At 42.6% G+C, this 17,720-nt stretch overlaps 1 protein-coding gene across 1 annotated transcript in view; it reads right to left on the bottom strand.

Moving 5' to 3' along the window:
* Positions 1 to 2,328: 2,328 nt before the first annotated feature.
* Positions 2,329 to 17,720, bottom strand: part of LOC139406650 (pyruvate dehydrogenase complex component X) — a 54,388-nt gene continuing 38,996 nt past the window's right edge. The window contains exons 8-11 of the mRNA XM_071149496.1: positions 14,535 to 14,593; positions 10,125 to 10,283; positions 6,624 to 6,688; positions 2,329 to 3,363 (exon numbers count right to left, since the gene is read on the bottom strand). Coding sequence (XP_071005597.1) covers positions 3,108 to 3,363; positions 6,624 to 6,688; positions 10,125 to 10,283; positions 14,535 to 14,593 — 539 coding nt within the window. The 3' untranslated portion in view covers positions 2,329 to 3,107. The remainder of the gene's footprint in view (positions 3,364 to 6,623; positions 6,689 to 10,124; positions 10,284 to 14,534; positions 14,594 to 17,720) is intronic.

Here is a 17,720-nt window from a genome sequence, read left to right on the forward strand (position 1 = left end):
ACAGTAGGCACACTGTAGAAAGCAGCTGTGTGGTGCCAATTGCCTGTGTGCCCCCTGAACCCCCGCTTGTCTATCTCCCCCACTCCCCCTCCCCTCAACACAGAATGCACACATCTTTCCCTGCTTCCAAAGCAACGGCTCCAGCCAACCTCAAAGGAAGAACAAAATGTTCTCTCACCACGGTCATTGTAGTGTGGTTGTATGCAGTGTGAGCGATGGAAACAGCACTGTCACCGGTGAAATAGTGGGAAGGACCCTGGGTTATGCATTGGTTGCATTGCCTTTTAGGAGGGGACTCTTAATTGGGTCCTGGTAATTGTAACCAGTATAATTTTAGTGGATTTCATGTTTCATTGGTGTGCCCATTTCTCCTTTGAAACACATGGAATACCATAGCCTTTCTGAATATAGCAAGTGTCTGAATTTCCTGTGCCTACAGTAGATAGAATCAGCAATTTCCTGAAAGACAATGACATATACACTGAGTACACAAACATTACGAACCTGCTCTTTCCATGACATAGGTGAATCCAGGTGAAAACTATGATCCCTTACTGATGTCACTTGTTAAATCCACATCAAATCAGTGAAGATGAAGGGGAGTTAAATTATTTTTAAGCCATGAGAAATGGATTGTGTAAGTGTGCCATTCAGAGAGAGGGTTACTGGGCAAGACAAAATATTTAAGTGCCTTTGAACAGGTTATGGTAGTATGTGCCAGGCACACGATTTGAGTGCATTTGTCACGCTCAACAGTTTCCCGTGTGTATCAAGAATGGTCCACCACCCAAAGGACATCCAGCCAACTTGACAACTGTGGTAAGCATTGGAGTCAACACGGGCCAGCATCCCTGTGAACCGCTTCCGACACCTTGAAGAGTCCATTCCCCAATGCATTGAGGCTGTTCAGACGGCAAAATATAATGTACATTACATATGCTGATGTAAAAAGGCCTTTATAAATCAATTTGATTGATAGGTAGCGTGTTTAGGGATAGATAGCGTGTAAAGGAATGTTTGAGAGTATGGGTGCTGTAACGAAAAGTATATAATAAATAATAATAAAAGTGGGTTGGCGCCCCCCCTTGGGTTGTGCCGTGTCGGAGAACTTTGTGGGCTATACTCGGCCTTGTCTCAGGATGCTAAGTTGGTGATTGAAGTTATCCCTCTAGTGGTGTGGGGGCTGTGCTTTGGCAAAGTGGGTGGGGTTATATCCTTTGTTTGGCCCTGTCCGGGGGTGTCCTTGGATGGAGCCACAGTGTCTCCTGACCCCTCCTGTCTCAGCCTCTAGTATTTATGCTGCAGTAGTTTGTGTCGGGGGGCTAGGGTCAGTTTGTTATATCTGGAGTACTTCTCCTGTCCTATCCGGTGTCCTGTGTGAATTTAAGTATACTCTCTCTCTCTCTCTAAGGACCTGAGCCCTAGGACCATGCCTCAGGACTACCTGACATGATGACTCCATTCTGTCCCCAGTCCACCTGGCCGTGCTGCTGCTCCAGTATCAACTGTTCTGCCTGTGATTATTTGACCATGCTGGTCATTTATGAACATTTGAACATCTTGGCCATGTTCTGTTACAATCTCCACCCGGCATAGCCAGAAGAGGACTGGCCACCCCACATAGCCTGGTTCCTCTCTAGGTTTCTTCCTAGGTTTTGGCCTTTCTAGGGAGTTTTTCCTAGCCACCGTGCTTCTACACCTGCATTGCTTGCTGTTTGGGGTTTCAGGCTGGGTTTCTGTACAGCACTTTGAGATATCAGCTGATGTTCGAAGGGCTATATAAATACATTTGATTTCATTCTCATTGGACAAGTGCACGTATGTACGACCTGTTTAAAAGCGCTTCTCACATTGTGTGTCAACGGAGCAGGTCCCAGGGTCATCCTCCAGGCCATGTGTTCTCTCACAAGGGGGATAAGATGAATCCGGGAACGCCTCAGATCTCCAAGTCAAACTTATATTGAGCACCTCTGATTTAACAAAGATGAGCTCTGTTGGGGTAAAGGGAGTGGGATACTGATGTCATTGGACAGACTGGAAATGTTATAGTGTCTGTGTGTTTATGGAGGATACAGTGCCCCACTAGTGCTGACACACACATGTAAACAGCTGTTCTAAACATACTTAGAGCGCAAATCCATCTGTCGCCGGAGGCTTAACAACCCTATCTAGCCAGCAAATTATTCTAATTGGTTTCTATGCAATAGCCATGATGCAAATCTCTGGCTTCAGATTCCAATTAAGCACACACAGACCCAGACACATCTGGAGAGGATTATATAAGACAGGATGGAGGAGACATTGGTAAATAAAACACAGAACAGTAGGCCTTTTGTGAGTTGAATGCAATTTATTGGTTTGCTTTGTCAATATATATATCTGTTTTGGGGATGGTTATGATAGACTACATTTGTATTTAAATAAGTTAAAACCTTTCATACGCACAATCGTGAGAGATATCAGTGGACTTGTTTGCTTTCCTCAACCTATCAGGACACCCAAAAATCACAACAGTCAGAATGTTCAGAGGAATTTCAAAGTGCCACTCACTCTGTCAGGGGTAGAATGAGTTGCACAGAAGAAATGCAGTGCTTTGATGGCCCATAATAAACACAAAAGAAATGTACAAAAACATGTTAGAATTATCCAGGTGAAAGAATGAGAACTAATTGTGACATGGGTTGTTGCATTGGGACTTGATATATGGGACTGGAATAGCCACTTTAGATACCAACATGGTGTGTTAGAATAGCTCCCATGCAGCTCCAACCTCCCTCAGGTTAACTGAGACGTACCCTGTTATGGTAACATTTGTCTGGGGCTCCACTACAGAACATAGACCTCTGCAGCAATAGTACACTTACACACCTCCATCCCAAAGCCTTAGGAGTGATGATCCGGACATAGCATAGGTCATAAACAGTCAAAACGACTATATACTATGTACAGGCCAATAGCACACCTAACATTGAAATGTGCATTGACAATGGTCATTTAGTTAAAATTAACTTAAATTAACTGTCTGACCGCTTCTCTTACAAGCATGAAATAGGCTTCATGATGGAAGTGTTTCCCTTGCTCTCCTTCACTTCCTCTTCATCCCCCTCTCAGTTCAGTGTCATGCGCTGTGGCCGCTCCAGGTTGGCACGGAACTTGTCCAGGAAGCGTGATGCCAGCTCGTCGTCCACAAGGCGCCCATCGCTGGACAGGGTGACGGTCATCAGCTGCTGGGTGCTCAGGGCACCGGTCTCCTCGGTCAGATGCAGCACAGCCCTTGATGTTCCCACAGCCAGGATACACGCCTGGGGAGGGTTGATCACCGCACTGAACTCACTGATGCCAAACATTCCCAGGTTAGAAATACTGTCAGAGAGAGCGAGAGAGAGATTTAATCTTTCATGCCAATAAAGCTCATTTGATTTGTGAGGAATAAATAGGGGAAGGAGAGATAGGAGAATGAGGGGGAGGTATGAAGGAGTGCGAGAAAGAAAGAAGGGTGGTGAGAGAAGGGAGAGAAATAGGAGACAATGGATATCCCATTATAAATATGGCTCAGCCAGGGAAAACATGCAGACAATTAACCAAGGGGAGATTACAGTCAGAGATAACGGGGCCTTTTTACTACAGATTTCCTGTTACTAATAAATTCAATACAGCATTCACTCACATCGTAAAGAAGGGTGAGAGGTGAATTAAAACTGAATACAAGAGGACACCAGAGGGAACATTTCCTCAACAGACAAAGACAATGTGCCACTTGCAACAACAGAGGTGAACACAGAGAGAGACCATCCTAGCTCTGTGTCTGGTAAGCAATAACATCCATAGGCAATTTGCTGTGTGGCTTAATGACATACAGGCCTTGGGGATGGATGGACGAATGGATAAAGTTGGTGTCTTAACGACAGTTCCACAGGTGCTGGTTAATGTGAAGTTAATTGGATTTTTACGAATTATCTTTGAAAGACAGGGTCCTGAAAAAGGGACGTTTCTTTATTTGCTGAGTATATCTTCAAGGAGAGATAGAAAGAGCTCACATCCTCTATAGGAATTAATTATCCTCCTCTCCGAGACAAAAACCCCATTTATGTCTAAAAGACCCCATTAATTTGAATGCATTAAAACAGCCCGCCCTCCCTCCACTGGAATGGATGGCCATGTAATTGATGGCTCTTGTCGTCTGGCCACATATTCTCTTCATGCCTGCATGTGATAATGTAGAATATGCATAATATATGGACGAGCTATTTTATGGGTCTGGGTTATAACTAATAGCAGGACATTTAGGACTGCTTCTTTATCAGCAGACCACTGAACTATACAGGAATTATTACCTCATGCCTTGTACAAATCTTCCCCCGTGAAATAGTTCCCAATCGTTCTAATTGTGACATCATGCTGTAAAATGTCTCCCTGCGTGAAAATGTTCCCAGTTCAATAATTGCACGTGCATCCCTTTATGTGGATGACTGAGCTCGTGCGGATGTCTCTCCCTCCATCTCGAAAAACTGTTCCGTGGGCACGCACATTTACTTCACACATCTGCCAATCAACGGTGGACAGGAGTATTGACCAATAACAAGATGCTCGAGGTCAGCATATAAATACCCAGACTGTGCGTCAAAGTGTTGAGGGTTGATGTGAGGAGAGATTTTTTGCGTTTGCCAATTTTGATTGACAATCCATATTTGTTAATTTAACTCGCTATACAAACAAGTTAAAACTGTACACCTCGGGGGCCTCCCGGGTGGCGCAGTGGTCTAGGGCACTGCATCGCAATATTATATTGGTGCTTGTTGGCTGTACCTGCACCGAAACTTTCTTCATAGCTTGTTCTCCATATTTTGAAATATGGAGCCAACAAAACTTTTTTTTGTCATGGCTCTATCTTGTTCCTCTGTAGCAGACGTAGTGCCTTCAGAAAGAATTCACACCCCCTGACTTTTTCCACATTTTGTTATGTAACCGCCTGACTTAAAAATGTGTTAAATTCAGATGCGTCACTGGCCTAGACATTATACCCTATAATGTCAAAGTGGAATTATGTTTTTAAAATTAACAAAATACGAAAAGATGTCTTCAGTCAATAAATATTCAACCCCTTTGTTATGGCAAGTGTAAATAAGTTCAGGAGAGAAATAAAGTGCTTATAAAGTGCATTCGGAAAGAGTTCAGACCCCTTGACTTGTTCTACATTTTGTTAAAGCCTTATTCTAAAATGGATGAAATACACACACACACACACACACACACACACACACACACACCCCATAATGACATAGTGAGAAGAATACCCTGAAGTATCACATTTACATAAGTATTCAGACCCTTTACTCAGTACTTTGTTGAAGCACCTTTGGCAGCGATTACAGTCTCAAGTCTTCTTGGGTATGACGCTACAAGCTTGGCACACCTGTATTTGGGGAGTTTCGCCCATTCTTCTCTGCAGATCCTCTCAAGCTCTGTCAGGTTGGATGGAGCGTCGCTGTGCAGCTACTTTCAGGTAACTCCATAGATGTTCAATCGGGTTCAAGTCCGGGCTCTGGCTGGGCCACTCAAGGACATTCAGAGACCTGTCCCGAAGCCACTCCTGCATTGCCTTGGCTGTTTGCTTAGAGTTGTCCTGTTGGAAGGTGAAGCTTCGCCCCAGTCTGAGGTCCTGAGCGCTCTGGAGCAGGTTTCCATCAAGTATCTCTCTGTACTTTGCTCCGCTCATCTTTCCCTATATCCTGACTAGTGTGCTAAGAAAGTATTTACTAAAATAAACTGAAGTAAAAAATAAATAAAACATGTGAACCCAGGTCTGTAGGGTTGTATTAGTGGCCTATAGCAGCTGAGGCCTCTCCCAGTCCCTGCCGCTGGATAACATCCCCACAGCATGATGATGCCACCAACATGCTTCATCGAAAGGATGGTGCCAGGTTTCCTCCTAACATGATGCAAGGCATTCAGGCCAAAGAGTTCAATTGTGGTTTATCAGGCCAGAGAAATTTGTTTCTCGTGGTCAGAGTCCTTTAGTTGACTTTTGGCAACTATAAGCGGGCTGTCATGTGCCTTTTACTGAAGAGTGGCTTCCGTCTGGCCCCTCTACCATAAAGGCCTGATTGGTGGAGTGCTGCAGAGATGGGAGAACCTTCCAGAAGGACAACCATCTCCACAGAGGAACTCTGGAGCTCTGTCAGAGTGACCATTGGGTTCTTGGTCATCTCCCTGACGAAGGCCCTTCTCCCCCGGCCAGCTCTAGAAAGAGTCTTGGTGGTAAATTAGATATCTGTATTTCACTTTCAATACATTTGCAAACATGTCTAAAAACATGTTTTCATTATGGGGCATTGTGTGTAAATGGTTGAAGAAAAAAAATTACTTAATCAATTTTGAATTAAGGCTGCAACAACAAAATGTGGACTAAGCAAGGGGTATGAATACTTTATGAAGGCAATGTATTGTGAGCAATATGTTTGGAATGTCAAGTCACTATAAAAATCACAGTATCCCATCGCAATACATATAGAATCGTGAGAATCGCAATACATTTCGTATCGCCACCTAAATATCACGATATCATCGTACCGTGATGCCCCTGGCAATTCCTAGCCCTAATAGCAAGGGCGTGTTGTGTTTACCTGAAGGAGCCTCCCTGGTACTCATGAGGAAGCAGCTTCCCATTTCGAGCCTTCTGGGCCAGTGCCTGGAGAGAAGAGATCAGCATTTAGTCAGTCATCTAATGTAGTCAGATGATCCTCTGGACTTACTCTAAAATGAGATTGTCAGGGATAAACTGGTTTACATTCTGCCCTAACTCAAATCAATGATCTACTGTCTAGAGGTGATGCTGGTTCAATCATATCTATCAAATCAGGTTTCTAGCAGTTCCAGTGATATCGTTGAACCATGAAGTCCATACTGTAATGTTGAAATGCTGACAACCTCCCTCCAACATGACATGGTTAACATTCTAAAGGCAATCCTCACTCAAGAGTTCATACTGTCAACACCCCAACTGCTTTACTAAAAGGGCTTCACACCAGAGCTTCTGTTAGCATCACTTAAATAAACCTAGGCATCAACACACACAGAGCTAGAGCAGAGTGCTGTTCAATACTACTCTGTTGAACACCATCGAAGTCAACACATTGCTTTTTCATTAGCACAATGAGAGCTAAATTGGCTGAGCGGGAGGAAAGACTGCAGGCTATTGCTTTTAATGAAAAATCCCACTAATTTAGAGTTAAAGGCTCTGCAAGGTCAATCTGTCATTTGCAGTGGCCATACAGCATTTACTGCGATACCGCCTCTGTAGAAGTCAAGTCATTCATACTACTTATGCTTTGCGGAACTCTGCATTGTTAAAAAAATTAGGAGGTGCATGGCATCGCCATATGGAGCTTGATTTGGCCTCCGCAGGCGCCGCAATTGCGTCACACCCTCCATACGGAGCCTCGGGACAGCATTGCAGGATCGAGCATAAATCAGCTATTAGTCTTTAGAAGGAGCCTAAGCAGGCCATCTGGGGTGAAATGTGACAGCACTAGACTAATGACAACAATATTCTGCTAAATTAACATTGGGAAATGAACCTTGTGTGTAAACAATCGACTCATCTTGATTTACAGCTCTGAATGCATGTCCTGTAGTCTATCATCTATGTTTAACCCCAGTTGACACCATTGTTGATTACAAGTCCTGGGTAAACTTCAAACACAGTAGTACTTTTGTATACTATACATTTTCCCTTTATTGGCTACAGTGGAGTGAGAGCCCAAGTTGCTGCTTCACCAAATGTATTAAGTGTGTCATCCTCCCTATTGACCTGAATCGACTAGACTGAGAAAGGGAGTTGACATGACTCAGTGAGCAGAGAAGACAGAATGTAATGGTGCTTTACAAACAATAACATGAAAACACACATTCCCTTCTTCAATCAAAAGTCAAAAAAAATCTATATGACGTATCATAATCCTACATACAGCTCTCATGCTCATTCAAATGTAAATATGCTTTATAGATATTGCAGTGAAGCTGCTTTTATCTAAAACACTATGTCAAAAGACCCAGAGGCGCAATAGAACACATGGGGATCCATTTGCGATAAAAGCACTGAAAGGAGTAGCAATCATGTTTTCAGTGGATTCAGGCATGGTAGCCAGTGAGCGCTCTGTGTATTTTCCAGACCACATGTTGTATTCAATTAGCTGCTGATAAGGGGTTTACATTCTGCCCTAACTCAAACCAGGCTTCTGACTCACATTTAATGTGTAGTAAATGTGCATGAGAAAGAGAACAGTCTGAGTGTATATACACATGGTTGTGTGTGTGTCTTGTTAGCGATTGTGTGCACTCTGGGGAGAGTCAATATTAGAGAACAGTAATGAGTTGTGGCGGGCCACAAAATCGGGAGCACATGTCCACCGCATCATTTGAGGGGATTTACATTGTCACTGCTGGTGACACAGCCTAATCACTAGCCTCTTGAGACAGAAGTCTATTTCTTAAGCTGGCACACCGGTGTGTTGTGTGTGTGAGAGCGAGCAAGAATGAATGTGCATGTACAAGTGTGTTTGAGCTCTCCCTCCCTCCCGCTCTACCCAGCTGCAGGGAGTCACCTGAGGGTAAGGACTGACTCGTGGTTCTGTAGACTCCATTAGTGGCCTATGGCAGCTGAGGCCTATGTAAACCTACCCCCACTATAAACCTCTTTATATACCTTCTACTGATCTAGCATGGTGATCTTTTCTCATCATATCTGTATGTATATTCATGTATAATTATGGCACGTTCAGTTGATAGCTGGATGCTGAAATGGAGATGGAGGGAACTTGAGTCTTAAAATGTCCAATAACTCAGACAAATCAAAAATCACATTATATTTGTCACATGCGCCAAATACAACAGGTGTAGGTAGACCTTACAGTGAAAGTCTTACCAACAATGCAGTGAAGAAAAATAAGTGTTAAGGAAGTATTTACTAAAATAAACTAAAGTAAAAAATAAATAAAAAAACAGGTGAACCCAGGTCTGGAGGGTTGTACTTCAGGCCTCTACCACAGCATTATCTGCATTATTCTTTGCAGTTCTTAAATCTTGCACAAATATTTTTTATTTGATGAATCGGACGCAAAGGTTTTACTTCAGACACTGAACAAGGCCCCAATCACTGTAATTCGCATGAAGAAGAGAGGGAGATATAGGGCCGTAGGTTGAGGATGCATTATAAGAATCCGACAGCGAGTGGGTAACCTGCCTCTACCATCCATCCTATTAGTCAACGTGCAATCATAGGATAATAAAAACTGGATGAGCCCCAATCAAGACTATCCTATCAACAGGACATTCAAAACTGTAATATCACCAAGTCGTGGCTGAACGACAACATGGATAACATACAGCTGGCGGGGTTTATGCTGCATCGACAAGATAAACCAGCTGCCTCCGGTAAGACAAGGGGTGGCGGTCTGTATCTATTTGTCAATAACAGCAGGTGCATGAAAATAGTCCAACACACGGACTCAAATACACTCCAATGCATTTAACCCAGGGATTTAAAAATATTTTCAAATCGTAGGCTATTTATAGGACCTTATTTGAAAATACTTTCAAATACTTCCAATAGAAGCAGTTGATTCGGGCCACATTACTTAAATACACTGAAATACACAGAAAATAATGACTTGTATTTAAATAACAAATACACATGTATTTGAACCCAGATCTGCAATACTCCCTGGTCCAAGAAGGTAAATGCCACGAACCCTGCTAATGTGTTTACCTAGAGAGTGATTCAGAATGAGCCTCCACACTACAAGTCATTACCCAGCCTGACCTTTCTAAAGAAAGCTCCTGAGGAATGCAGTCTCAGTCAGTTTCAGAGCAAAGGGCTGCTGGTGATAGTACAGTCCTACACTCATTTTAGTGGAACTTTAATTTGAGTGTTTTGTAACTACTATTAAATAATGGAGACAGCTAATTCCATTTCAGATACTATAACATTTAATGATTGTAATCCCCTCCGGCCAGGATAGTTAGCAGCTCACTGGCATGCATTTCTCCAACAGTACATAAGGCCACCATTCTGAACTGTGAGCTCAACAGTGCCCGGGTATCGGTAGAGCGGTGTTCAACCCTACCTTGGCATTAGCTGAGATCTCCTGCACCCCCTTGTCAGCAGCGTTTGTGATGATGGGGGTGATGAGGCCCTTTGGGGTCGCCACAGCGATGGAGATGCTAATGGAGTCCAGCGCCTGAGGCCCCTCCCCCGACCAGGTCACGTTGACCTCCGGCAGCTCCTGAAGGCAAAGGTCAGGTCAGATTTTGTCAGAGGAGATTAGACACTGAGGACGAGAAGAGGACTGAGGGGGAGAGAGAGTGGAAGGGTGGAAGAGAAGGGGATAAAGGAAGACCGACTCAATGACTCTCAGAATCACCTACATTTACACATACCCAGAACTTGCCTTAGTGAGACGGTGCTGCCAGCAATGGACAATACAAACAAAATGCACAGTCCACATAGACAATAACAGAACAGTAAACATAAAACTCTGGAGTATAGGCTGATTACAGTGGGAAAATACAGGTACCTGACAAAATAAAGGAAACGCCAACAATAGGGCCACAGCTTCAATGCACCTTGGCATAGACGCTACAAGTGTCTGGTACTCTATTGGAGGTACCATTCTTCCACAAGAAATTCCATAAATTGGTGCTTTGTTGATGGTGGTAGAAAACACTGTCTCAGGCGCCGCTCTGGAATCTCCCATAAGTGTTTATTTGTGTTGAGATTTGGTGACCGAGACAGCCATGGCATATGCTTTACATCTTTTTCATGCTCATTAACCCATTCAGTGACCACTTGTGCCCTGTGGATGGGGGCATTGTCATCCCATGGTAGCCAAAATGATGGCCTTCCCAGCATTTTTAGACATGACCCTAAGCACGACGGAATGTTAATTGATTAATTAACACAAGAACCACACCTTTTTGGAAGCACCTATTTTCCATATAGAGTACATTGTAGTGCTCATTTTCTCAAATGTTTCCATTATTTGGGCTGTTACCTGTACAATTTACAGTGGGATATATCAATATAAGCAGATAAACACACACACAACCCCATAATGACAAAGCAAAGACAGGCTTAGGAAATCTCACCCCAGATACCTTATCCTATGTGAGTGTGTGTGCGTGCTCATGATGTTCATGCTTTTGCAGTCTATAGACATATTGATCTAATATTTCTATCCATTTTATTCTGACGATCTTTACAAACTTCCTCAGAAGATGAATATATGTACTATTCCTAGAGCTCTGAAGGCCCTTTTCTGGAGGTGAAATCACAACTGCACAGTGAAATAACTCTTACACTTGACTTTTTTCTGCTAGCACTGACTTTGCTGAAGAAAGTGACTTCACTTCAAATGACTAAAATGTAAATGTAAAAGCCTCCATATACATAATTGACATCTGATTTCAACATTTGATAACAGCCAGGTTGCCAATGAGGATATTTCCCCCTTACCCAAAGGGTTTCCCACTGCATTCGGAAAGTATTCAGACCCCTTGACTTATCCACATTTTGATACGTTACAACTTTATTCTAAAATGGATTATATATATATATATATACACACACAAATCCTCAATCTACACACATTACCCCATAATGACAAATACTTTACTTACATAACAGTTGAATTCGGACGTTGGAGTCATTAAAACTAGTTTTTCAACCACTCCACAAATTTCTTGTTAACAAACTATAGTTTTGGCAAGTCAGTTAGGACATCTACTTTGTGCATGACACAAGTAATTTTTCCAACAATTGTTTACAGACAGATTATTTCACTTATAATTCACTGTACCACAACTCCAGGGGGTCAGAAGCTCACATACACTAACTTGACGGTGCCTTTAAACAGCTTGGAAAATTCCAGAAAATGATGTCATGGCTTTAGAAGCTTCTGATAAGCTAATTGACATCGTTTGAGTCAATTGGAGGTGTACCTGTGGATGTATTTCAAGGCCTACCTTCAAACTCGCTTGACATAATGGGAAAATCTAAATAAATCAGTCAAGACCTCAGAAAAAAAATGTGTAGACCTCCACAAGTCTGGTTCATCCTTGGGAGCAATTTCCAAACGCCTGAAGGTACCACGTTCATCTGTACAAACAATAGTAGGCCAGCATAAACGCCATGGGACCGTCATACCGCTCAGGAAAGAGATGCGTTCTTACTCCTAGAGATGAACGTACTTTGGTGCAAATCAATCCCAGAACAACAGCAAAGGACCTTGTGAAGATGCTGGATAAAACAGGAACAAAACTATCTATATCCAAGGTAAAAACAAGTCCTGTATCAACATAACCTGAAAGGCTGCTGAGCAAGGAAGAAGCCACTGCTCCAAAACCACCATACAAAAGCTAGACTCCGGTTTGCAACTGCAGATGGGGAAAAATATCTCACTTTTTGGAGAAACACCACCCCAACTGTGAAGCACGGGGGTGGCAGCATCATGTTGTGGGGGTGCTTTGCTGCAGGAGGGACTGGTGCACTTCACAAAATAGATGGCATCATGAGGCAGGAAAATTATGTGGATGTATTGAAGCAACATCTCAAGACATCAGTCAGGAAGTTAAAGCTTGGTCGCAAATGGGTCTTCCAAATGGACAATGACCCTAAGCATACTTCCAAAGTTGTGGCTTAAGGACAACAAAGTTAAGGTATTGGAGTGGCCATCACAAAGCCCTGACCTCAATCCTATAGAAAATGTGTGGGCAGAACTGAAAAAGCATGGGTGAGCAAGGAGGCCTACAAACATGACTCAGTTACACCAGCTCTGTCAGGAGGAATGGGCCAAAATTCACCCAACTTATTGTGGGAAGCTTGTGGAAGGCTACCCGAAATGTCTGTGGAGTCGGAATGGTTTGAACTGCAAACTATTAAATGCAATATATAAAAAGCTGAGACTAACAAGCTACACAAGAGTCGTTAGAATGTAAGGGGGTTTTTCTACATAGAAGATCATAGGAATAGAAAGGACATAGTGTCTATAATACCGTAATAAGCTTGCATTGCTGCTTTCACAAACTCCAAAACAGTTGTCACTGACTAGTTGGATATTCATTTCCCACTGAGCTAACAATTTCTGTACTTACAGCACTCACATAAATTTGTTTGTATCAGGTTTTGTTATTGACATTTGTCTCATGAATGCAACTGTTAATTTTGTCTCGTCATGAATAGGAAAATTTGAACACACTCAATTGTGGGGAAAAATACACTGAAACATTAACAGCTCTTGGCATGACATTTTTATTTGTATTTATTTATTTTTAACCCTTATTTTACCAAGTAATTTAACTGAGACGGTATTCTTATTTACAGCAATGACCTGGCGAATAGTTACATAGGAGAAGGAGGGGGGGGGGGGGGGTGAATGAGTCAATTGGAAGTTGGGGATGATTAGGTGGCCATGATGGTATAAGGGCCAGATTGGAAATGTAGACAGGACACCAGGTTTAAGACCTCTACTCTTACAATAAATACCATGGGATCTTTAGTGAGCACAGATAGTTAAATCCACTTCAAAATCAGTGTAGATGAAGGGGAGGAGACAGTTTAAAGAAGGATGTTTAAGCTTTAAGATAATTGAGACATGGATTGTGTATGAGTGCCATTCAGAGGGTGAATGGGAAAGACAAAAGATTTAAATGACTTTGAACAGGGTATGGTTGTAGCTGCCAGGCGCACCGGTTTGCGTCAAGAACTGCAACGCTGCTGGGTTTTCTATGCTCAACAGTTTACTCTGTGTATCAAGAATGGTCCACCACCCAAAGGACATTCAGACAATTTGACATTTGAGGTCATAAAGTGGTGAGCCACGTTCTCATCTGTTATTCACCTCTGTCCCTGTCTCCATGGATACAGTCAGTCACACAAAGGAGCTATATTCATATTCAAAATGGACATTATGAAAATCAAAGCTTATTCTCTCCCCAAATTGTACTAGCTAAATCCTACAGATTTTGTTGTCTTCAGACAGAGCGCAGGAATAGAAAATCTAGACGTTTTCCCTACTACAGAAATGTTTTCCTTCTCTCGCTTTCCTTGCCATGAAAAATGTACTAAATTAATTTAGAAAAACTTTCCAGAAAGGAGTATTCACCTCTCAGAATCCCCATCAACTGGCCGAAACATGTGCTAGAATTAACTGGGAATTGGTGTCTATTTATAAGTCTGCCCATCAGCCAGACAATAGTAAGCTCTGTGCCTGCCTTAGCCTACCACCAGTCAGTCGATAAATATAAATGGGGTTGTTTGAACTAGGGACAGATGGGGAGGAACGGCTTCAGGGGATCTGCAATGGTGAAGTTGATGTGGCTTTGTTGCTCAGGAAACTAAAACCGAATAAATTCCAGGCTGTGAAGCAACACACATTTTGCAAAGGGCTGTGTACTTTCTATGGGCACTGTTGATATATCAAAATCATTCATATGGAAATGAACATTGACAGAATGACTGAAACAGGCATGGTACTTACTCTAAGCGTAGCAGCAGCGGCCTTGATGATAAAATCATTGACGGACACTTTGATTTCCGCTGGGAAAAAAAGAAAAAAAGACAACAGTTGTCAAACACTCCAGATCTATAATTCAAGAGCTGCTAGTCAGGTAAGTTAATTACAGTGCCTTGCCAAAGTATTCGGCCCCCTTGAACTTTGCGACCCTTTGCCACATTTCAGGCTTCAAACATAAAGATATAAAACTGTATTTTTTTGTGAAGAATCAACAACAAGTGGGACACAATCATGAAGTGGAACGACATTTATTGGATATTTACATTTTTTTTAACAAATCAAAAACTGAAAAATTGGGCGTGCAAAATTATTCAGCCCCTTTACTTTCAGTGCAGCAAACTCTCTCCAGAAGTTCAGTGAGGATCTCTGAATGATCCAATGTTGACCTAAATGACTAATGATGATAAATACAATCCACCTGTGTGTAATCAAGTCTCCGTATAAATGCACCTGCACTGTGATAGTCTCAGAGGTCCGTCAAAAGCGCAGAGAGCATCATGAAGAACAAGGAACACACCAGGCAGGTCCGAGATAGTGTTGCGAAGAAGTTTAAAGCCGGATTTGGATACAAAAAGATTTCCCAAGCTTTAAACATCCCAAGGAGCACTGTGCAAGCGATAATATTGAAATGGAAGGAGTATCAGACCACTGCAAATCTACCAAGACCTGGCCGTCCCTCTAAACTTTCAGCTCATACAAGGAGAAGACTGATCAGAGATGCAGCCAAGAGGCCCATGATCACTCTGGATGAACTGCAGAGATCTACAGCTGAGGTGGGAGACTCTGTCCATAGGACAACAATCAGTCGTATATTGCACAAATCTGGCCTTTATGGAAGAGTGGCAAGAAGAAAGCCATTTCTTAAAGATATCCATAAAAAGTGTCGTTTAAATTTTGCCACAAGCCACCTGGGAGACACACCAAACATGTGGAAGAAGGTGTTCTGGTCAGATGAAACCAAAATTGAACTTTTTGGCAACAATGCAAAACGTTATGTTTGGCGTAAAAGCAGCACAGCTGAACACACCATCCCCACTGTCAAACATGGTGGTGGCAGCATCATGGTTTGGGCCTGCTTTTCTTCAGCAGGGACAGGGAAGATGGTTCAAATTGATGGGAAGATGGATGGAGCCAAATACAGGACCATTCTGGAAGAAAACCTGATGGAGTCTGCAAAAGACCTGAGACTGGGACGGAGATTTGTCTTCCAACAAGACAATGATCCAAAACATAAAGCAAAATCTACAATGGAATGGTTCAAAAATAAACATATCCAGGTGTTAGAATGGCCAAGTCAAAGTCCAGACCTGAATCCAATCGAGAATCTGTGGAAAGAACTGAAAACTGCTGTTGACAAATGCTCTCCATCCAACCTCACTGAGCTCGAGCTGTTTTGCAAGGAGGAATGGGAAAAAATTTCAGTCTCTCGATGTGCAAAACTGATAGAGACATACCCCAAGCGACTTACAGCTGTAATCGCAGCAAAAGGTGGCGCTACAAAGTATTAACTTAAGGGGGCTGAATAATTTTGCACAGACAATTTTTCAGTTTTTGATTTGTTAAAAAAGTTTGAAATATCCAATAAATGTCATTCCACTTCATGATTGTGTCCCACTTGTTGTTGATTCTTCACAAAAAAATACAGTTTTATATCTTTATGTTTGAAGCCTGAAATGTGGCAAAAGGTCGCAAAGTTCCAGGGGGCCGAATACTTTCGCGAGGCACTGTATCCAAATACCAACTGCTCCAAAGACCATGGCAGGTGACACCTGGTATGCAAGCTATAGGATGATGTGAAGAATCATACTTACTAATCATGTGTGTTTAGGACAAATAGAGGCCTCCCAGCAAACCAAAATAGGTTCAGCTAAAATTACCAGAACATTCGTTAGGTCGCGGCAAATGTTCTCATGACACAAAATGTCCGGTCGTGATGATGATTATAGAGTGTTCGTACATTATAAAACATTTTGTTGAATGTTCCTAGAACAACATTAAACCACTCTTTAAAAAGGTTCCAAGAATGTATGATTACGTTGTGGGAACAGTCTGGTGAGAACATTGTGGGGACGTCCCAAAATATATGTTCCCAAAAAACAAAAACTGTTCAGATGGGCAATTGATTCTACAATGTTTATTTTAGGGTGAAAAGACATCCCCCTGATGGAACAAGAACATTCCTAGAACACATTGTCTGTTCTTTAAAAGGTTTAAAAGAATTAAATATGTTAAACCTAAAACAAATATGCTATGAACGTCATAAAAACACAGTTTTTGGGAAATAATGGAACGTTGTGGGAATGTTCTGTGTAACCTATGTGAATATCACAAGAATACTCTTGCAACATCCCAGACAACTCCTATAACTTAATTCAATGTTCTGGGAACCTTTAATAAAGAACTTAGACCAAGTGCTCTGTCAACATTCTTGCAACATTAAAGGGATGTCCTGTGCTACCTAACTTAGACATTGCATAAATGTTATCACAATTGAGCATATTGTGTGTTCTGGGAACCTCTCTTGTAATGTATCCACACTGTTCCCATAAACGCATTAAATGTTCTGGGAACCTTTACAAAACTCAAAGGCTGTTATGTCAAAATTCTTGCAACGTCAAAGGAATGTTTTGTGCACCCTAATACATACATTATCTGAATGTCAGCACAACTTGACAGCTTTAGTGTTTTGGGAACATCTCTCATCATATCCCCACAATGTTACCACAACCTAAAGAAATGTGTTTGGGGGACCTCCTGAGTGGCGCAGTGGTCTAAGGCACTGCATCACAGCGCTAGCTATGCCACAAGATATTCTGGGTTCGAGTCCAGGCTCTGTCGCAGCCGGCCACGACCGGGAGGCCCATGGGGCGGTGCACAATTGGCCCAGTGTCGTCCGGGTTAGAGGAGGGTTTGGCCGGCAGGGATGTCCTTGTCCTATCGCGCACTAGCGACTCCTGTGGCGGGCCAGCTGAGACGGTCGCCAGGTGTGCTGTGTTTCCTCCGACACATTGGTGCGGCTGGCTTCTGGCATAGTGTGTGCGGATTGGTTTGGTTGTGACGCACGGCTCTCGACCTCGCCCGAGTCCGTACAGGAGTTACAGCGATGAGACGAGATTAATTGGATACCATGAAATTGGGGAGAATAAAAAC

Source organism: Oncorhynchus clarkii, chromosome 1, assembly GCF_045791955.1.
Source record: "Oncorhynchus clarkii lewisi isolate Uvic-CL-2024 chromosome 1, UVic_Ocla_1.0, whole genome shotgun sequence".
In the NCBI taxonomy this organism is placed as follows: Eukaryota; Metazoa; Chordata; class Actinopteri; order Salmoniformes; family Salmonidae; genus Oncorhynchus; species Oncorhynchus clarkii.